At 41.9% G+C, this 22,526-nt stretch overlaps 1 protein-coding gene and 3 non-coding genes across 4 annotated transcripts; 1 reads left to right on the top strand and 3 right to left on the bottom strand.

The window, feature by feature from the left end:
- Positions 1–1,192: 1,192 nt before the first annotated feature.
- Positions 1,193–1,264, bottom strand: Trnam-cau (transfer RNA methionine (anticodon CAU)). The gene has a single exon. It is a non-coding gene; the product is annotated as a tRNA-Met (tRNA).
- Positions 1,265–1,986: 722 nt separating this feature from the next.
- On the top strand, positions 1,987–2,058 carry Trnam-cau (transfer RNA methionine (anticodon CAU)). Its single transcript has one exon. It is a non-coding gene; the product is annotated as a tRNA-Met (tRNA).
- An 876-nt stretch (positions 2,059–2,934) lies between these two features.
- Positions 2,935–3,008, bottom strand: Trnan-guu (transfer RNA asparagine (anticodon GUU)). The gene has a single exon. It is a non-coding gene; the product is annotated as a tRNA-Asn (tRNA).
- A 1,110-nt stretch (positions 3,009–4,118) lies between these two features.
- Positions 4,119–22,347, bottom strand: LOC129744362 (intermembrane lipid transfer protein Vps13-like). The gene is made up of 11 exons (XM_055736848.1): positions 21,912–22,347; positions 20,155–21,839; positions 19,749–20,090; positions 19,552–19,679; positions 19,394–19,481; positions 7,769–7,972; positions 6,373–7,710; positions 5,773–6,305; positions 5,281–5,703; positions 5,076–5,214; positions 4,119–5,014 (listed from the first exon to the last, which is right to left on the bottom strand). Exons 1-11 carry the CDS (start codon positions 22,213–22,215, stop codon positions 4,802–4,804), a joined length of 5,397 nt encoding a protein of 1,798 aa, XP_055592823.1. The 5' UTR covers positions 22,216–22,347; the 3' UTR covers positions 4,119–4,801.
- Between the last annotated feature and the right edge of the window lie 179 nt (positions 22,348–22,526).

Below are 22,526 nucleotides of genomic sequence, written 5' to 3'. Positions count from 1 at the left end.
TTTTTATTTGAAAAAGATATTCCGTCGGAATGTCCGGTAACAAGTTCGGAACGCCGTCTTTAATGGATCTTTAGAAAACGGAACCCTCGCTGTTGATTCGACAAGTGTCAATCATATCAAACGCAAGGCGTCGTATCGGAAGTAAAATTCAGCTTGTGTCTGAAATATCTATACTTTTTATTTGTCACTTACTTAATTATCACTTTGAAAATGAAAGTTTTAGAAAGAGTTCAAAAACTTTATCAACTCGTGATATCAAATGCCCTTCAATACAAAACTCCTAATTCTGCAGAATACAGTTTAATATTGGGATGCATTATAACTTAAACAATACTTATTCATACATCTAAATTATAAAATTTTCATATTGGCACTACTATTTCAAGTTAATGATCAAGTAAAATGAATTTGATTTCAATTTTCAAACGGTGAATTCAAAATACAAAAAGTCAGTAAAATTACTGAAAAGCAAATTCTCTTGGCATCGCTGGTTGCTTTCAATTTTATACCTTCGTATTCTATCACACCGGTGGACGGCCAACCTTTTTAATCTATATTTCACGATAGAAAAATTCCCATCTGTGCTACAGACGTCAAAATTCCTACCACTTTTTCCCAACACCATTGGACTTGCTCTTAGAAATTGGATACAAAAAAATGAAACCTACTAAATAGTGCTGCGCAAACAGGAATAGGCAAACTTATTTCTAATAGGGTTTGTTTTCGAAATCAAAACGGCGCGATACAACGCGGATTGTGAAAATGTTGGTTAATTTAAAAAAAAAAAAGTAATAAATCAAATAAGTGTAACGAGAAAGTTAGTTCGTGTAAAACCCTGTGCATCCGATTGAGTTGGATTTGAATACGTAAGTATAAGTTACTATTTTCAAAGGATTGGATCAGATATTTTGAAATTTTGTCCGAGAGGATATGGACCGAAAACAACGAAAAACCGGAACTTCCTGTATATTTTTTTATATTGGGATTGTGAATAGTAGTGATTATTAAACTAAAAAAGATTCATAAATTTGAATTTAAAGTAACCTTAGTTTTCTACAGTAAAATGAAATTGTTTGATTTCAACACAATTTACCTAAATACTTCATACAATATTTCAATGTTAATCCTTTTAGCATACATGAAATATGCGTTGCAAATGTATCAAACAAAATGAAATGAAAAAAAAACTCATTAGCAGAGCGTAGTTTCGATCTACGGACCTCTGGGTTATGGGCCCAGCACGCTTCCACTGCGCCACTCTGCTTGTGTTGGACATGGTGTTCACAGGCCAATAAAAAACTGAGCTGGCAGTCGAGTTCCGTTCGACACTCAATATTTTATGGCACTCACGTATCATGTTCACCCCCTGCAACATTCACTCATTTTTTATGTTGCACGCAACTTTCTGACCTCCCATCATTAGGCTGGGTCTTTATGAATTCCTAAGCTTCGTAATTTTAAATTAAGTCGCGAATGACATAAAGATGTTAAACGACCATAATCGAAACAAAAAGAAACGTAATTTTAAATTCAACTCAGTGCATGCATAACTTAGAACCTTTAGGTTAGGTATGTCATGAACTATAATACCTTCTAGACATAAACGTTAATTACGAAATACCGGTATCTGACCTTTTCTTATACCGTGGTTGAAATAAAGGTAATCTTTCGATTGCCTTGATTCAGTAGAATTATTCAACCAATTAGGCTCACCACAAAACATATTAGGGTCGAAAGATTGAGTAGCAAGCAAAATACTCTCCAGTTAAAAAAAATCTATGCATTCGTTAATGTTCTCAGACAACTGCTTTTCACCACTGCAACATAATCATCCGTAACGCAAGTAACGGGGAATGTGTCTTGGCTTTGAAAAGTGGTGTTGCATAGAAGCAGGGGTTAGGAAAAGCTCACGAAAGTGTCCTTCCTGTGTCCTGTGAATTGATGTTTCAAAACTTCTGAATGTGAATATTTCGGTAATTTGTGTAAAGCAGAGTGGCGCAGTGGAAGCGTGCTGGGCCCATAACCCAGAGGTCCGTAGATCGAAACTACGTTCTGCTAAAACTTTTTCTTACATTTTATAACGAATGATAAAAGTAATGAGATTACTAAACAGCTAATTTCATATGAAAGACTCAACCAAAAATATTTGAGCATGTTCACTCGTGTTATGGAAGAAGTGGTAAAAATATTTCCACTTGTAGAGCACATTTTGGAAATTTTACCATGCAAAAATGTTTTCAGGATCTTTAGACGTTGATTTTTTTTACAACACTATTTCTAATTCAGTAGTATGTGATAGAAATTGTTGTCAAATAATTTGAAGGTCGCAGATCTTGAAAATAAAGTTTTCAATATGGGCTACAAATGGCAAAATTTTTAACATTTTCTGTTGTAAGAAAGTGGTAGAAATTTCAACACTTCAAGCACATTTTGAATATTTTACAATGTCAATTTTTTCCGTCTGAAATAGAAACAGTGTTAAGTATAAAGAAATTTCATGATAGCAGATGTTTTGCCTTGTAAAATTTTCAAAATGCGCTGTTAGTGCCAAGATTCCTACCACTTTCTTCCAACACGAGTAAACTTGCTCTTAGAATCTAAAATTTAAAAAATATGTAGGTACAACATGCATGTTGTTTGTTGTTATTTCATAAATTCCTTAATTTTGAAAAAATGATGGCTTATAAAGAAGATGTCCCAGTATTAATATTACTCTGAACTGAATTTCATTATTGGGATTTTCACAATTTCATTTGTAATTGATTTATAAGCACATTCCTACATTGGAAATGTGCTCGAAACGCCCTCGGTTATGTTACCCAAATTGGTTAGAAAAATTTCAATCTTATGTTAATTTTTTGAATTTTAAAAGTCCAATTGACCAGTCTGAAGTATCAAAAACAAAATATCAAAGTGTCAAAAAAAAAAAGTTCCCGCCCCCGGGTGGGCTCGAACCACCAACCTTTCGGTTAACAGCCGAACGCGCTAGCCGATTGCGCCACGGAGGCACACGCGCATGGTTGTGAATAAACATGCTTAAAAATTCGAGCATCCTTCAGGATCCATCCTCCTGCTGTAAAAGATGTCCTTTTGAAATATTTAATTTTCCCTTGGAAGTTTTCTTTTTATAAGTAGGAAGCTTAATTGTTGAATCTTCGCCCAAATGTCATTAAACTTGGATAGCACTTTTTACTTTTTTTTGGTAAATTTTGTTTCTCAATCATGCAGCATGTGTTTAAAGAGTATTGATTCAATACTATTGAATTCATTCAAATGAACCATTAATTTAGCGAATGGGTAATTAGTGGGTAACAATTAACGGTAAGAAGGGAATGAGTCTGCTTGTTTAAAGTCGTATAAATTTGTAGATTCAGATTTTCTTCCCTTTAACACAATTTCATGTTTAATAACTACTTTAAAAATGGAAGCAATTTAGTTGGAGTTCTTACTTAATAGAGAACCGTATACCTTTTCCTTGTTATTTTGAAACCTTGTGAGCTTTTGAGGGTATATGTTAATAACAATTAAAGCAAAGCGAAGCAAAGTTGTTCGCCCTTTTCGCTCGAGTTTAAGTTTAAGATATTTCAATTAATAACAGGTATATAGAAGCATAGATCAAGAGTATCCTTTAATGAGTTATGTAAAGGTTTGCCGGGTGCAAACCGAAGTATACGTTGCAACGTACATTGATATTGAGCTACGCTTCATAAAATGTATCGCGGACATTGAGAAGAGCTCCGTGTAACATAACGTAACGCCCAAATGAGTTCCGTTGCACACAATATTGTATTCAACATTGAAGGAAGTCGGTAGAGAAGAACAACTGAAATTTTAATATATTAGAATGATTCATCTTATCTCAGTTGTCCGTACTAGAAATAATTTTAAATATAGAAAAAGATAAGTTACGATAATGTTATCCGGAAAAATACAACCGAACCAACGATACTGGTTCGTTTTTCCTAACCCTTCGGATTGGAACCACTTGGTTTTAAAATTTTATACATGAGTATAATTTAAAAAAAAATTAACTTTGCATTGTCAATGTGTTCGTTTTGTTTTTTCAACAGTTGAAGAGAGATCGGAGGGATTATCTCAATAAATAACCCGAAATAAGCTATAGAAACATATGTCATTTTTTTATTTCTAAAATAATCGAAAATAATTCAACAATAATTGATCGATTTTTGTTAAACAAATCATAAAGAAAAGCCTTCGTCATATTTTGTACATGCTATAACAGTCGTAAGCAACAATAATCACACTATCGTAGAAAAACAGGAGATTGCTTCTGTTGTTGTATTATAATTACAGCTAACTTTTTTTTTGACTTTCTATTAATATTCGAATATAGTATAAGTGTAGTTTCTACTTGGTCTCGATATATTTTTTCTCATATAGATTGTTCAATTCCGTTGTACGAATCAAGCGGGTGGAGCAGCGAAATGTGGAAATATAGAACGAAGTGAAGAGTCAGAAATAATATAGATAGGTTGAGCTAACATTGATGGAACGTTTATAATAATATGAATAACTTCATGAAAACCTACATCTAACACTGGAATATATTTCTCGTTTTCAAGCTGCCTTTGCCTTAAATACAATCGAATGGACGCTTGGCTTCGCTTTTGCAGAAAGGCTACCGATTAAGCATATCAGTGCCCGCTAATGATAAAACTTATTTGTCTTGTACTCTCGCTATGCGATAAAACAGTTCATAATTATTATGGCGATACACGTTGCAGCAAAAAGCTCTTCGCGATCATACATCAAAATATCGAATCTGGGGTATGCTTCCGACTTATTCGGCTTTGCACCGTAACCTTTCCATAAATTCCGCCAACCGGTTACGCTTGTATTCCATGGGTAGCAACAAAATTTTCTTCTGGCTGCTAGAAGAGCTGAACATTTTCTTCAGTGCTGACTTTCCGTCGCGGTTTTTGAGCACCATTTCCACACCATCGTTAACGATCGAGACGCTCAAAATTTCAGACCAGCGATGTGACCATTCGCACTAGAAGAATGAATTTCGTCAAACAACGTTTGATGTATAATAGAAATCTTTCAAACATTACCTGCCATCCACCGAAAAGATCGTTTCTTGTTGCATAAATGATCCTAGAGTCGGTTAACACAACCACATCCTTATTTTCTAGGATAGATTCGTAATATGCAAACACGTCTGTAGCAGCAAATTTTCCTTTATCGATATCCCTGCAAAATGATTAAAAACAAATTTTAATGGACACACATTTAAAATTTGAAAAAGTTGGTCCTTACTTAAGCAACTTGTTGCCCTCGGCTTCTTTCTTATTGTAAGGCCTCACTATACCGTCGGTGTGAAGAAAACGTGGCGGTCGCAGTCGCATGGCTTCATCCGACAGTTCTGTTGCACGTTTGACCGCATCGAAGCTTCCACTGGCAAAGTCCGTTACACCGGCAATAGGACGTGCCACCAGCCCAACTGCTCCTTTGCCCAAACCTTTGAAGAAACCTTCGACACCTTCCTCTTTGGCTCCACTTATCGGTTTGGTGAACACCCCCGTTACACCATCAAACACTCCCATGACCAGACCCTTGCCACTGCGAGCTATTCCTTCCTGCAGGGTTGAAGGTTTTTTGTTCAAGGCATCACGGCGTTTTTTCTGATAGTCATCGTCGAACGTGAGCGCTGCCAGTCCCTTACCCATGGCACCCGTTATTCTGTGAACAGACAGATCAAAATATTAACATCAATAGGTACCTACTATGTTTAAAGTTTTTCAATCTTACTTCGAAACAGCACCGGCTGCTCCTCCAACCGTGTGTCCAAACAATGACTTCACTCCCAGCACAAGACCTTCGGCAAACTCACCAGGTCCCTGAATCGCTCCCTGGAACGGTTCATAGAAGAGATCCTCCACGCCCTTGGTAAAACCAACGACTAATCCGTACGGATTGCCAATAACGTCCAAACCGAGTACCAGAACGTACAGTTGCTTCACGGCTTGGCCACTGTAGTGAGTGACGCATTCCGAAACCAGCTGGCGCTGCGTTAAGAACAGAAACTCCCGCTCGAAGAACGCCAATCGAAAAACGACATCATTAATATCGGTGAGCGTAACGCCAACACCTTGCAAAATAGTGGACAATATTCCCGGGAGAGCTTTCGATTCGGAACCGGCCATCGAAAAGCTGACGTGAATTTTCAACGGTCCCAGGTGAAGATTGTCGTAGAAATTTTTCACCTCTACTTGCGACTGCATGGCCACGTGCGCATTGAGCGGCTGGGTTTGCACTTTGAGATCTTCAGCGAACAGTTTTTTCTAACCAAAATTTAAAAAAGTTACAATTTTTGAATCTCGTAACGATTGACTTAATAGAAGTACTTACCGCTTCAGTTTCCGTTATTTCTGTGCTGATCATCTCGAATATTTCATTGATAAAGATCAGATCCACCTTGACGTGGAACTCCTGCATCAGTACCCGTAAGTATTTGAATTGCTTTACATTAGAATGTGGAATTATTCGTTGAACCATGCTCATCTCGATGAAAGGCTTAAATTCGGTTGTTGCAGCAACGCTTTTGGGCGGAGGAATCGGTGCCAAAACGACCGGGAAGATACAGTCGCTCAACTGGTTGTCGATTTGTATTCGATTGATTTTGGCGTGGAACTGCAGCTGGTGGGAGGAGGATTTCATCTCTAGCCATATGCCGGGGTAAAAGGTGCGCTTGATGGCTCGATCGGTGGATTTCTTAATGATGTTGTTTCGAAAGTTTACCTCCAGACGTTTCTCTCCCTCGAGGAAGTATTTTCTGTTGGAAGAAGCGCCAATTTCGACATCACGGAGGTAGTTTTGGTAGGCATTTTCAACGTAGATTGTTTCCTGTATTTTCATCTGTTTGAAGCGACCCGAACGTTTGCATTCTTCCCAGATAACCCCGGAGCTGGCAATTCCGATGTACATAAGGTCAGTCTTTTTAGCATTGTTGACAAGCGACAGGCCGACGCCATGAATTTCTAGTTTTATTTCCTGTGTGACTTGATCTAAACGACTTGCAGAATGCAACTCGTAAGCAATGTTAGCGTTATCGGTTATAAGCAAAATTCGTTGAGTTCCGTTGAGGAAAGATACCCAATAGACGGCTTTATCACTTGGCGATGCGAACTCACTGATGTCGTCCTTGCGTAGGTCATTTTCCACTGGGGCCAGTTTCGATCCGCTATCAAAAATTATCTTACGCTCACCAGCTGGATTGACCCAGGTGTGCAGAACCATCTGATTAGGCATCAGAATTTTACCATTAACATCACCCTTTTCCTTGAATGCAAACGGCTCACAGGTGTGGTTCATCAGCAGAGCTGGAGCATCCCCAACATGATAACCAGAAAACGTGATGTAGATGGCGCCCTCCGTTACGTGGACATCAACATTAATGCCACCGTAGCGATTTTTGAGCTGTAGAAGCGTACATTGAACTTCGGTGTACTTGAAGGAGGCAGTAATTTCCGGACGCCCAGAAGCTTTAACTCGCAGCATTCGATTATCTTCGGTTTTAGGCCACAGCGGAACACAATCGTTAACTTTTACTTTGGTCCAGCTGTCCGCTGTCCGCAGATGTTCCTGTACTTCAACATCAAACTCTGCGCGGTTTATGAGCACGAAGTATGGCATAAACACAATTTGCTTCGTGAGAGAGTTATGCGTGAGGGTATTGTTAACTCCAATCTGAAAAAGTCAATTGATTAACAAGTGAAAATTAAGATTAAATTAGGTATCATCTCACCTGGTAGGTCATGTTGTTAGCTTGGCACGCGATGACTCCACTCGAGCCGGCCACGTCCAATGAAAATTTTTCGCTCCATTCGCCGGTATCCACGCGGATCGAAGCCTTTTTCTTACCGAAAAAGGCTTTCTCCCGGAAGGAGAACAAAATGGGACCTTCGTATTCCGGTGGATGATACAGGATGTTCGTATTTTCATCATTTGCCTACGAAAGATTTATTTGTTTAAATGGATACAAACTTGAACATTCGATCAATGCAACACAGACTCTGGTAAGGCATTCGTTTCAGTGAACCTTCAACATAAACACAACATATAACATCGTTCCTGGGGATGCACCTATATAATTTTGGGAAGATCAATTCCACACCGACAGTTCGGATTCGCTTTTAACGGTCACCAACTTTGGTAGGGATAATTTAGTTACAATTTCGTCATACCGAGTACCAATTGATGTAAGCACGAGTAACATATTGAATTAGCTAAGCATTAACAGTAACAACAAATCAGCTATGCAGAACAATTAAAAACATGAAAGAACTCGAAAAAAAGTAAACTTTTATACATGTGAATGCCAATTTCAGAATGATAAAAGTATGTCTTGATTATATTGAATGAATGTGAGCAAATTTTCTAATGGCAATAAAAAAATAATTTCTTCGACAAAAAATGGTTTAAATATGTTGGGACCCCCCGTCATCATCGTCATCAACCAACTCATCCGCTGACAGCCGTCAGCCTGATAGACGTCACGGCTCCAACGATGATGGGCGGAAGCTCAACATAAGTGTCATTTCCACCTTTACACTTTTATATTGCGATCTCAAGTAGTAACACGTTTATTGTAGTCCCTTAGAGTTTCAATATACACCAATAATTTTAAACTGTAAAATAGTGTTTTACTACGCCCACACAAAGATATCGCAACAGTGGCGACGAGTATTTTTCGAATCCGTGCTAAATTGTACGTAGTCCGTCGGTTAAAAAGAGTCGCGAAGTCGGTAACCTCTAAATCGTCGCGTCATGACAACTCCTACGGTACCAGGTTCGGTGGGCAACCAGCAGCCGCAGAGCATGACCGAGGCCATTATGCAGATTTTGTCCAACCAGCAAAGTCTCATGACGAAAATGTCGGAACAATTGGTCTCTCAGCAGACGATCCAAAGTCTGTCACGTGACGAAGTCGTCTTGGATTCGCTTTCCAGTAATATGGCCGAGTTCACGTACGACAAAGAAGGCGGACATACTTTCGATGCTTGGTTTTCGCGATACATCGATCTTTTTGATCGCGATGCTTCCAAGCTAGACGACGCAGCAAAAGTACGACTCCTTCTGAGGAAGTTGAGTCCCCCCGACCATGAGCGGTATAGCAGTTTCATACTACCCAAGCTCGCTCGGGATTTTTCATTCGCGGAGACGGTGGAAAAGCTGAAATCTTTGTTTGGAGCGTCTATCTCTTCGTTCCGGAGGCGCTACAATTGCCTGCAGACTTCAAAAGAGGAGAGTGAAGATTATTTGGCATATTCCTGCCGTGTGAATAAAGCTTGTGTTGATTTCAAGCTAACCGAATTGCAAGAAGAACAATTCAAGTGTCTTATTTTTGTGTGTGGCTTGAAATCAACCGTTGACACTGAGATCCGTATGAGGCTTATAAATAAACTGAACGAAAATGTGAACTTAACGTTACAACAAGTTGTCGAACAGTGTAACAGCCTAGTGAACCTCAGACAAGATACGGTCTTAGTGGAAACGGCTCCAGCAGTGAAAGTGGTGGCCCAGAAAAAGTGGCCGAAAAAGCAAAACCAGCACCCGAAGAACAACAATAATGTGCATCCAAGAACTCCGTGCTGGTCTTGCGGGGGCATGCACTATCACAAAGACTGTCGCTTCCGTGAGCACAAGTGCAAACAGTGTGGAAAAATGGGACACCGCGAAGGATATTGTACGTGCTTTTCTTCGAACGTTTCGTCATCTGTGTCCGGGAGGAATAAGAAGAACAACAAAAGTGTATCAACAAAAACATTGAGTGTGAACCAACTTACCACCGGACGCAAATTTGTGAACCTAAAAGTGAATAGTGTACCATTACGGTTGCAATTAGACACAGGATCGGACATCTCAATCATCTCCCACCGATCCTGGATCAAAATTGGCCGTCCGAAGATCCAGCAAGCAGAGTGCAGTGCCAAAACAGCGTCCGGAGAGGCGCTCAATCTGGTATCACAGATCCAGTGCCAGATCACAGTCAACGGAACCACCAAGGGCGGTCGGTGTTACATCGCTCCGTCTAACGTCAACCTCGATATTTTCGGCATCGACTGGCTTGACTTGTTTGGATTGTGGGACAATCCGATCAGCACTCTCTGCAACAAGGTCGACGTTCAGCCATCCCAGAGCTTGGCTGCCCTGCGAACACGGTTCCCCAAAATTTTCACGGACAAGATGGGCCTGTGCAACAAATCTCCAGTCCATCTAGTGCTCAAGGGTGATCCAAAGCCGGTGTTTCGACCGAAACGCCCGGTCGCTTATAGTATGGAGAGTGTCGTCGAAGAGGAACTCCATCGGCTCGAGAAATTGGGAATCATCAAGCAGGTCGATTTTTCCGATTGGGCAGCACCAATTGTCGCCGTACGGAAGCCGAATGGAACCGTGCGGATCTGCGCGGATTTCTCGACCGGCCTCAACAGCGTTCTCGAACCGAATCACTACCCGTTGCCTCTTCCGGACGACATTTTTGCGAGAATGGTTGGCTGTCGGATTTTCAGCCACATCGACTTATCCGACGCTTACCTGCAGGTTCCGGTGGACGAGGCAAGCCAGCAGCTACTCACCATCAACACGCACAAGGGCTTATTCCGGTACACAAGGCTCTCGCCAGGCATCCGGTCCGCCCCTGGTGCCTTTCAGCAGCTGGTTGAGACAATGCTAGCAGGCCTATCATCTACATCCGGGTATCTCGACGACATTCTGGTGGGTGGCAGGAACGAGGAAGAACACCAGCGCAACCTTTTCTCGTTTCTACAGCGGTTGGAAGAATTTGGGTTTACCGTCCGAATCGAAAAGTGCAGTTTTTACATGCCACAGGTTAAGTACCTGGGCCAAATTCTTGACGGCAACGGTATCCGGCCTGACCCAGCAAAAATCGCTCCCATAGTCAACATGCCACCCCCACACGACGTTCCATCGCTGCGCTCCTATTTGGGTGCGGTGAATTATTATGGGAAATATGTTAAGGAGATGCGTGCCCTACGGTACCCCATGGATCAACTGCTCAAAACTGGTGTCAAGTTCGAGTGGTCCAAAGCTTGCCAAATCTCCTTCGACAAGTTTCGGGAAGTTCTGCAGTCACCGTTGCTTCTGACACATTTCAATCCTAAGCTAGACATCATTGTGTCCGCCGACGCCTCCAATGTTGGCATTGGCGCCCGCATCACTCATCGCTTCCCTGACGGCAACGTGAAGGCAATTTGTCATGTTTCCCGTGGCCTCACCCCGGCCGAAAGCAATTATAGCCAAATTGAAAAGGAGGGCCTGGCTTTAATTTTCGCGGTCACACGGTTCCACCGGATGATTTACGGTCGTCGCTTCATCCTGGAAACCGATCATAAGCCGCTCCTTTCCATCTTCGGATCCAAGCAAGGCATCCCCGTCTACACAGCCAACCGGCTACAAAGATGGGCCTTGACTTTATTACTCTACGATTTTGAAATACGCTATGTGTCAACAGATTCCTTCGGCCACGCCGACATATTATCACGGCTTATCAATCGACACGTCCGATCAGAAGAGGAATATGTTATTGCAAGCCTTGAGCTCGAACACATGGTAAGAACTGTTGTCCATCAATCGCTTTCGAATTTCCCACTTTCGTTTAAGGTGATCCAATCTGAAACTGGAAAAGACAACACTCTTCAACAAGTCATTCGGTTCATCCAGTCCGGATGGCCCCCGAAACAATCAAGTATCTCCGACGGAAAACTTCAACAGTTTTTCCAGCGACGTGAAGGTCTCTCTGTCGTCGCTGGTTGTGTGATGTATGGAGAACGACTGACCATCCCGACCGGAAACCAAAAACGAGTGCTGCAACAGTTACATAAAGGCCATCCGGGGATCGAGCGAATGCGCTCCGTGGCTCGCCAATATGTCTATTGGCCTAACATCGACGAAGACATCGCCAAACTCGTTCGGGCATGCCATGAGTGCGCTAGTGTGGCAAAAACTGACCGGAAAACCGACCTCGAATCCTGGCCAACTCCGGAAAAGCCATGGCAGAGGCTTCATCTCGACTACGCTGGTCCTGTTGACGGGTACTACTACCTCGTACTTGTCGACTCTTACTCGAAGTGGCCAGAAATCGTTCGTACCAAGGAAATTACCACAACAGCTACTCTGCGGATGCTCCGCGGAATTTTCGCCAGATTTGGGGTCCCGGAAACGCTTGTGTCCGATAACGGTACACAATTTACCAGCTACCAGTTTGAGCATTTTTGTGACACAAATGCCATTATGCACCTAAAGACCGCACCGCTTCATCCACAGTCAAACGGCCTTGCCGAGAGATTCGTAGACACCTTTAAAAGATCTCTCAAGAAAATAATCGCCGGGGGAGAGGCACTAGACGAAGCAATTGACACGTTTTTATTGTGCTATCGTTCAACATTATGCAGGAGTGCACCGAGTGGGAAATCGCCTGGAGAACTTCTACTGGGCCGACCAATGCGAACTAGCCTAGATTTGCTTCGACCACCTTCCGAGGTCCACAAAGAAGGAACAACCAGCCAAGAAGATCAGTTCAACAAAAAACATGGTACCAAAGCGAGGAACTACAGCATCCAAAGTCTCGTTTGGGCCAAGGTGTACCGCAACAACGATTGGACCTGGGAAGCCGGTGTCGTCCTGGAACGCTTGGGGAAAGTCATGTATAACGTGTGGCTTCTCTCTAAGAAATCTCTTATTCGTTCTCACTGCAACCAAATGAGAACCCGACATGATGCCGAAGACGATCAACAATCAACACCAACACCTGTCGCTCCTCAAGTTCCGCTGAGTATTCTTCTAGACAGTTGGGGCTTGAGTGAGCCAGCACCGGAAACGGGGGTAGAGCCTACAGGGCTAGGACAACGCCAGACAGATACGCAGCCGCAGGCTCCCCGCCGACGCACACCAATACATCCAGCACCACCGGTTCCTACTCGCACATCTTCGCGGGTTCGAAGACCACCTGTGAGATATGAGCCGTACCAGCTTTTCTAAAAGGGGGAGGTGTTGGGACCCCCCGTCATCATCGTCATCAACCAACTCATCCGCTGACAGCCGTCAGCCTGGTAGACGTCACGGCTCCAACGATGATGGGCGGAAGCTCAACATAAGTGTCATTTCCACCTTTACACTTTTATATTGCGATCTCAAGTAGTAACACGTTTATTGTAGTCCCTTAGAGTTTTAATATACACCAATAATTTTAAACTGTAAAATAGTGTTTTACTACGCCCACACAAAGATATCGCAACAAAATAATTGATGCATAAAGCCAAAATGTTGCACTAGGATAGGCTAGATAAAAGCAAAAAGCTTCCCAAACTGACTAAGTGACTAGAATCTTTCTACGAATACGCAGGTAAATGATTTTCTAGTTTTCCCGTTGGGAATCCTTTGGCCCGTTGTAACACTTAAGAGGTCACTCATGATGGCGTTTGTTGAGTTTATCATTTAACTTTGTGTTCACTTCACCTGTGGTCTTGATAAGATCAAAAGTTGTTCGAATCGGTCTTCCCAGAAACAGACCTAATTCTGACATAATTCTTCACCATCCTGATGTCAGTACGACTTGTACATCTCGGGAACCCGAAGCAGCAGGTGGATGGTCTTGTCGAGTATGACCACTTCCACTCTACCCGACTTATTGAGACACAGAGGAAACACCTGGAATACGATGGTCATACTGTGGTTCAGGGGGACACGTTTGAACATAAGTATTTGTCGCTTGTAGACCCCGAACGACAGTCGATTGTGTGGTGCAGAGGATCTAGAAGGTGGCAACACTTAGCACACGTTTAGCCTGGGTTTGGCCAGATTCTGATTGCCTTACAAGGAAGTTGCAGCGCGCTCTCGAACGCTGTAGGATGACGGCCTCGAAGGGGAACAACAAGCCGATGCCGTACGTGTCGAATCGTCCGAGTCTTAGCTAAATAGTCTCGGGCTTATGATGTGTCAGGCGCCAGCCCGGGATAAGACAGGTAGAACCTTGAGTCGTTTGAGGAGAAGTCAGACCACCAGTAGCCAACCGAAAAGGTCTGGAACTATGCTGAAGGTGACATCGTTTATGAAGGAGGGTACCTTCAAAAAGAATTAATTCGTAGTTCTGGGTGAGATTAAACGTCAGATACCCCAGCTACAATTTAGTTTCGTTTGGAAGATTTACGAATAGTTCTATAAGTTCATCTTGAAAAGCTCTTTAGTCTTGAGTAAGTCTGTTAACAGGCTCACAAAAATTTAATATTTGTTTCTTTCAAGCTCATGACCACAAAAATGTAAAAAAGTAAAACCCGTACTTTTCAATTAATGAATCGCCAAAATTGGTTCAGTCACTACCGGTCACAGTTGATAAATTTTGGAGTGGATTGGAAACTTGGCGCAATTTGACACACTTTCACATCTTTAGATTCTCAAAACAAAACACAGAATTTTGACGAATTTTCATCAATTTGAATTTTTTCGAACTTTTTATCAATTTGCAATTTTTTAGATTTACTAAAACTCAAATTCGACTTTTCACTAGAGGGTGACAATAATACTTTTTTTTTTATATTTCACCAACCTAAAACTTGTATATATATACAATCAAATCGAAATAACTAAACAACATTAAATTTTTTTTGGAACATTGACTATCAGGTTGAACTGAAAAACTACAAGATTAGCTCAAAATACCTTCCGTTGACCTCCATACAATTTTTCAGTGATAGAACATGACGCTCTGGGCTGGTAGTTCCACCTCCTCGTGGTCCAGGGCGGAAACGTGTCTGCAAGTCCGTCGTATTGCAGATGTACGGCCAAGAGAACTATCACTAAACCCACTAGAGGCCGTCGACGGGTCTGCCAAACCCGCGCGGAGAAGTGGTGCACTCGGGTACTTAGGTGCCAGTACTCGGGTGTGAGGGTGAGGGTCCAACACGCGTTCGGGAGGGGTCATGGCCCTGAAATTCGGACGCGACCGGAGGGAAAGCGATCGCCAACTCATTTTTCTGTTTCGGTGGGTATAGACTCGACTCACAAAACGAGTAGATGCGCAAAGTGATGGTCATAATGGTGGGCCAATCACTTAGAGACGTGTTAAACACGTCAGTGTCAGTGAGGCACAGTATGCCGGAGGTGTCAGGGCTCGACACGCGTTTCAGGAAATGACGCGCCTGAATTGCGAGTGCGACCCGATGAGGGCAGTCTACAGCTCGATTTGCGCTTCGGGGAGTAAAGCATCCGACTTGAAAATTGAGTAGTTGCGCGGAGTGGTGACTAAAGTCTACACTACTTGAGAGTTCGGAGGAGTCTGAATCCTACACGTGGCTTAGGAGGCTTGCTTCCTGACCCGCGTGTTCGAACAGAGAAAGTGTCGTCGACCACTCGCTTTTTGTTTCTGGACTTCCTGGACTAGATCCACAAAGTTAGTAGTTGCGCTAAATGGGGACCTCTTTTAACACGATCAGATGTCGGGTTCTAATTCGTCAGAGGAGGGGTTGCGCATCGAGTTGTGTTAGAATGAGGTATTTGCTGAAAGAGGATTCGAAAACGAGTATTGCCTTGGAGCGCATTAGCGCGAATTGACCTCTCACTTGAAATATAGTGTGTCAAACAGTTCGAGGTGGGAACAAAGGTCAGTGGCCCCAGATGGACTTTATGGCGTAGGGGGGTACAATGTTCCTTAGCATTGTATCATGAGTCGTCCAATTGCACCCATGGACCCAGAGTAGTAAACTGGGGTGACGCGGTGGCTCGCCGTGCCTTGGAATGCAATCCGTAAAATGGATTTACCACCTGGGTTAACAACTTATAAAAAAGAACATGCCTTGACGCCGCTCGCTACTTAAACTCTTTGCAGAGCTTTCTTGGCCAACGCCAAGATTTTCACAACTTTGCCACTTCACTACCATAAATTTTTCAAGAAGGGTCAGCAGAAATATTGTACAGCAAAAAATAGAATCCTTAAAAATTTTTTCGGCTTTTTTCATGGAAAAGATTTTTTTCGTGATGGTCCCTCATGCCAGTTAGGGTCCTTCCTCCACTCCATACGCTTCTTTAGAAGTGGGAGGGCCAGTTTATCCTATGGAGAGTTTTGTTTGCATTATTTTATCAATTTCTGTACGACTTGTTTGTCTTACTCTCGCGTATGTCCATCACCGTACAATTTTATATCTGGTATTTCGTCAGATCATCATCACTAGTATATGATCCATTTTAGGATTAGTCATTATTTCAAATTGTTTAACGTGTTGTTTTGCCAGTTTCTTAAAGGTGTTTATGTTTCATCTGTATTTGATACTTTGCGGCAGGCATTTTCAAACCGTTGTAAAAAACTGATCGTTTTGTCATTTTCTTTCTTTCTTTGAAATCATGGGATCAAAACTGTGGGCCTCGATTAATCACGGAGTAGCAACCATTGGCGACGTGAAACTTGAAATGTATAGTTTGAAAAAAAAATGTAAAAAACCTGCAATGAAGCATTTCAAGTTCAAATTTAAGGTGGATATGAGTAGTCAATCAAGCTAAGCTAGCTAAGCTAATCATGGGATCAAAGCTGTGTCGCTGGAAGAACCCCGGTGCTGTTTTTGAGTGTAACTTCTAGATCAATACTGCTAAATATTCGAATCGCGGATCGTCCGTGACGTAAAGCCGTGCACAACGAAGCATTTTGGTCCAGATGGATTCACAATTGGGGCTTGACGGTCAAGAATATTCGCCTGCCAAACTCACAGGCCTACACCGAAAGGATCATCCCATGTAATCCATCTTGCAGGAAAACTCTCAGCTTCACGATGTGATACCGGAGATGACCTAAAACCGTCACTGATAGGGTCTAGAACGACATATACGGAAAAAGTGCCAGCGAGAATCTGACTCAACTGAGAAACTGCCCAGTACTGCTCCACCGGGCGCAACTCCGGGCAGTTTTGCGGGTTCATGTCATTTGGAACAAAATGGACAGAATTGGCCTCATACCACTCCAGGACACTTTCTGAATGGTGGCATGATGCCAAATCTGACCAAAATAGCGAAGATTTGTCGTGCTGCTGTTGCCGTTTTTGGCAAAAGGCGCTTCTCGAGGCACTCAGATTTATAGATCTCGCCATTTCTGTGCTCTTTGTCACGGAAGGCTCCGCAAGAGCAGATCGCCTGCCAAATGAGATATTCGGAGGCAAACTCCGACATTTTCTTCTTTCTAAATTTGTAGTCCACATCGAACTTGCTCTGGCCAGTGAAAATCTCCAACCCCGGAATTTGCTTATAATCGGCTTTTATAAACGTTTCGTCGTCCATCACTCAGCAGTCATATTTTGTCAGCATCTTCTCGTAGAGCTTCCGTGCCCGAGTTTTAGCCGTCGATTGTAGCCGCTCATCGCGGATTGGGAAGTTCTGTACCTTGTATGTTTGTAGTCCAGATCTCTTCTTTGCGACCTTTTGAGAAAATCACGGCTTGAGGCGTTGGGATTTGCTTTAATCATCACGTTTTCCTCCGTCTTTTTGTTCTCCTGTCCCGGTTTTATTCCGGCTCCTTTGCCGTGGTCCAACGTCAACCGTTCCTGTAACCGCTTCAACACTCTGGAGACGGTTGAATGGTGAATGTTTAACATTTTTCCCAATTGCCGTCGCGACAAGTCAGGAAATTCCAGTTGTTTGGATAGAATTTGTTCACTGGACTCACGTTGGTTCACCTCCATTTTAGTTGAATCGAAAAACACGACTTCGAGTTTGACAGCATGTAAACAATACACATCAATGTAAAAGTGAGCAAAATTTGGTTGATTTTACCCAATAGTAAAAAAGTTATGCCCTGTTGAATGTGTCGCAATAATTTCGTGTTCGCCTTTTAGTCGTGATGTTCGAAAACATCTTCAAATGAGAGATAAACTCCTATTTACAAATTAGAATACTTCTTTTATACAAATTGTAGGTACTAAACATAATAACTGGTCACCGCTCCATCTATATTTTTTTTATTACAGAGACTTTGAGCTCAATATACAAAACTTTTACATCATTTGCGGAGATCACCGTTAACCATTATCTAAACAGCCAAAAAATAAATAAATAAAGTTCATCCGACGTTACATAGACGTTTTTTGGAAATTTCAAGTTCCAGATTCCATATTTTCCCCGTAACAAAAATACATATTACCAAGAAAAAACGGTCAGATAATCAATACTTATACCAGAACCATTCGAACATCTGCAATAGGAAGGCAACATATTTTTGAACCTACTTTGCAACGCACTTCGTCAGAGTGACTGGTCATCTTCGACATCTTCTCATAAAATCTTGCTCTTCGTATCTGCAAAGTTCGACGCAATCAATTGGGATGTAAAAACGGGAAATCTGCCGATTGTGTACCGTTTATTCCGAGATACTTAAACACATTTTTCTAGAAACGGGCTACCGAAAAACTACCACATTTCAGAATAAACGGTACACAATTTCAAGCGCTTTTAAATATTGATTGAAAGTGACCCTAGGTTGAATTAAAACATTTAAACATATAAAATTCTAGTAAACAAATACGAAAACCGAATGTTAAGAACAACAGATCAACATAAGTAGAGAATGTGAAAGTAAATATGCCATCAAGCCAAAAGCCGTAGGAATAATATCGCAAGTCAAAGAAATGTAAACCGGTGCTTAAACAGGAATGCAAAACCGCTTGGAAAACAAATATAAGTTAACTAATAACTGAACCGATTAATGAAAGGCAAAAGTTGTACCAAAAGAACCACCGAATGCAAATTACAAGATTAAAAAGGGGGCACAAAATAGAAACCAGACATTCGATTGTCAAGTACCTTGTACGATGTGGTTTTACCGGCAAGCTCTTTCTTCTCGGTTTTGCGCGATTTCTTAACATTATAGTTTTTTTTGTTGGTCGTGGAAATAAGGAGGACGGGGTTGATATAGGTGAGGAATCGGATCGGAACAGAACAAATTCGCACAACATTCATACATATACAGCGAAGAAGAGAAAGAGACGAAAAAAACGGAAAATTGATTCACGAACATTGCACATTACCGGAAACGTTGAAGAAATGGAGTAGAAAATATGGGAAGAAAAATAATTGAAATAAACTGATCCGCTACTTATATTCTCAATTGTACTATTATATGAGTATTAAAGAAAATTATCCTGAAGGAAGCCAGTATTGTTTTCACAGTCAAAAATTATTTTATAGACACTAATCAAGCTACTCAGGTGAATAAACAGATTGGTTAAGTATGTGTGAAAATAAAACTAGCATTCGGAAATGTGTTTTATCTTTCATTGAGTGGCTAAGCCAACAGTTGGAACTGTCTTATTTTTAAACTGGCAAGCCATACAATTTGGAAAGATTTTAAAACCGTTCAAACTTTACACAAGTAACTTACCCTATAGCTAAGCATGAGACCAGTTTTGTTGAGCATCCAAAATGGACAGTACACAATCAGTGTTAGACCATCGATTCGGTTTTCAAATCTGTTTCGGGGAGAAATAGAACAATCGTTATTTGAAGTCGATAAGGTTTTTTTTTAAAAAAAGTACTAACTTAACACCGAGTTGCAGGGACATCACTTCAACAGAATCGTAGGAATTGAAAGTCCACACTCCAAACTCGGGCGGACTGGCCGGGATTTCAGTAGTGCATGACCAATCCTTTTCCAGATAGTTGACGAGCTAGAAGCAGAAAATTCATTTTTAAATCACCGGCCAAATTTTATTGGAATATTGTACGACTTCACTTACCCTTGCAACGATGTAGGACGTTTCCTGAACAGCTCGTGCCCCCGCTGTCTTAACTGTGGGCAAATGCAACAACTCTCCGGGTCGTAGCAACTTCTCCCCATAGTCTAGATAATCCTCGCCAACAATGGTCGACGTATTGGAGGATAAAGTTTCCGAACTGGTGATCTTATAATCGCTTTCCAGCTCGCGGCGCACCGAGCAACCGGCCACCGATATGGTTAACCCAATGGGTAGTGCGTTTCTCAGCATCAACGGCGGTCGGAGATGGATTTCGTAGCATGCACTTAGCATGGTATGCTTGGAGGTTACCTCGTGGAATACGTCATGGCGTTCCCGAACGGCCTATATGAGGATAATGATTGAAAGTGAGTTTAATATACACAGTTCTATTTATTTTTAAACTTACGTTAACGTAGAACGGTTCAAAAGTCTTAATGGGATCGCACTGAAGAGATTTGATGAGCTGAAGATTGTTGGGAGATTCTTTCCAGCTGATACCCTGAGCCGAGGAGTGGTAGCCCTTCATCGAAAAATGCAAATCTTTGTTGTCGGTGTACAAAAAGTATAGAGGAATGTTGAAGAAGCCACCGGGACTGATTTCCCCAACCAGATACTTTTCGTGGTCGATGTACTGATGCACGTACATTGGGGCAGTAAAATGATTGTAGATTTGAACGATTCCTCTGAGTACAACCACAGTTGCGCCGTGTTCTATTTTTACTTCGGAGATGATTGCCCACGGTTCTTGGTCGGTTTTACGATACAGTGGGAAATAACGTTTATCAGACTTGTAAACTGGAAGGGTCAATTCTTTTTCCGTATCACCGATTATGACTTTGATAAATTTTTTGGTTGCCTTATTCTCGAAGGGTTGCATTACGGTTAGCGTGGAAAGATCTGTGCCTTTCTCACGAGGTTCCAGATTCAACCTTCCATTAGGTAACACGATACAACTTTTTACGTCGTTTTCTCCCGTCTGTTCAATGGCGATAAGCTCATTTTCCCTTCCAGGTTGAAGATGGGACGGATGGATAACAAAATCGCTACCAATAAAATTTATTTTGATATCTTGACCCGTGTCATTCTGGACAGTATATGGAGCTTCTATTTCAGCCGCCGTTATTCCCTCACGCTTTATAGCCTCCGAAAAAGCTTTTCCAAGATTTTGCAACACTTCCAGACAAGTTTTGGAAACCGTCATTTCCAAACTGTCTCTGGATGCAATCATTATCTTCGTGGTTGGATCTTTCGATCGATCTTCGTGGTGATCGACTTCCAACTCGAACGTTAACTCCCAAGGAAGACTCTCAACAGATCCTTTGGGCTGCTCCACTTCATTTGGTTCGATAACATATTCCCATAGCGCCAAAGCTTGATTGTAATACGACATGCTTAAACGAAGGGAACTTCCGATTTTCATGTCAGAACTCCAGTTCGATATTTCTGCTTGCATGCTGGTTTCGATAAACAACATCGGTATCGTGTTAATCCCCAGTCCAGTTTCGATGATCAAGGAAATCGATGGTACTTCAACCATGCATTTCTCCTCCTTTACCTCGATCGTTCGCAACGACTCCAAACTCAAGGCATCCTCAGCCATTTCCGGTCTGATGAACCAAAATTCGTCCGGATCGTAACCCTTGATGTCCCAAAGATCACTATAATCCTTCTCGGTCATCGTTTTATCAAGCTTGATCTGCTCATTAGCTGTCAACGTTTGCAGAGCATTGTTGATAAGCTCAATCACTGCCGGCGAAAGACTGATCTTGATATTAGTTGAATTCAAACTGAGATGTAAACCTTTTCCTTCTGGCGTGGATCCGTTCAAACTGATTGAGCATGGATTAATTACAAAATGTTTCGTATCATTCCGTCTTTCTGGGTTGTATTCTGCGTAATACAAACAGAGATCTTTCAGCTCTCCTTTGATGATTTGACGCTCTCCAATCAAACGAACGTTCAGAGATATTTCGTTGTTTAATATTAAAGCGTAGCAGTTGATGTCATCCATTTTTTCCACCAGAATAATGTCCGGTTGTTCAATTTTAAGAATAATCGTCATCTGGCTTGTTTCCGTTTTATCCATTTGCGCTGCAATTTAATAAAAAAAAAATTGGAAAATTTAACAAATTAGTTAAATTAACGATTTGAAAAACCACCAACCATACGCTCCACTAGTTTTCCTCTCCCGCCTTGCCTGTTCCTCGGCCGCTTGAAGCGCTTTCTGTTCGACCAATTCCTCCGGCTGCAAAAACAGCTGCAATTTCAACAAAAAGTCCACCGACAGGATCAGATTAAAGCTAGAAACTTTCACGTCAACGAACATATCGTTCTCCCGCATATTGAACGTGATGTCAATCATCGAGTGCAGCGGAGCCGTCAGGGCTAGTGTTTCCTCATCGTCGCTGCGGGTAGCTATACTGATCTTTGGATTCACCGAGCGACGTTCCATCATTCGGGTCAACATGTTCTCCCGGCCCGGGCGAATGTCATCCAGTCGAATATCGCCCAAAATGACGGCAGTGCTCAGTGACCCATCGGTCAGTTTCGTACCCTGTAGCGATAGATAGTACACCTCAAAGGCCGCCAAGCCCTGGTTCGGAGCTGCAAAGATAATATTAGTAATCGCTAAAAAAAATAATTTGAAAAAAACGGTAATCCTCCTTACCGGTGAACAGCTTGATGTTTATGCTATCGATTTGGAAGGCGAACTTGAGGAAAGTGTCCACTTTGGTTTTGCTCGATGTTGATTCCCTTTCTGGAACCACTGCGTCAGCC

This window comes from Uranotaenia lowii, chromosome 2, assembly GCF_029784155.1.
Source record: "Uranotaenia lowii strain MFRU-FL chromosome 2, ASM2978415v1, whole genome shotgun sequence".
NCBI lineage: Eukaryota > Metazoa > Arthropoda > Insecta > Diptera > Culicidae > Uranotaenia > Uranotaenia lowii.
The sequence above is the reverse complement of the archived record's forward strand: the minus strand, read 5'-3'. Positions and strand labels throughout refer to the sequence as shown.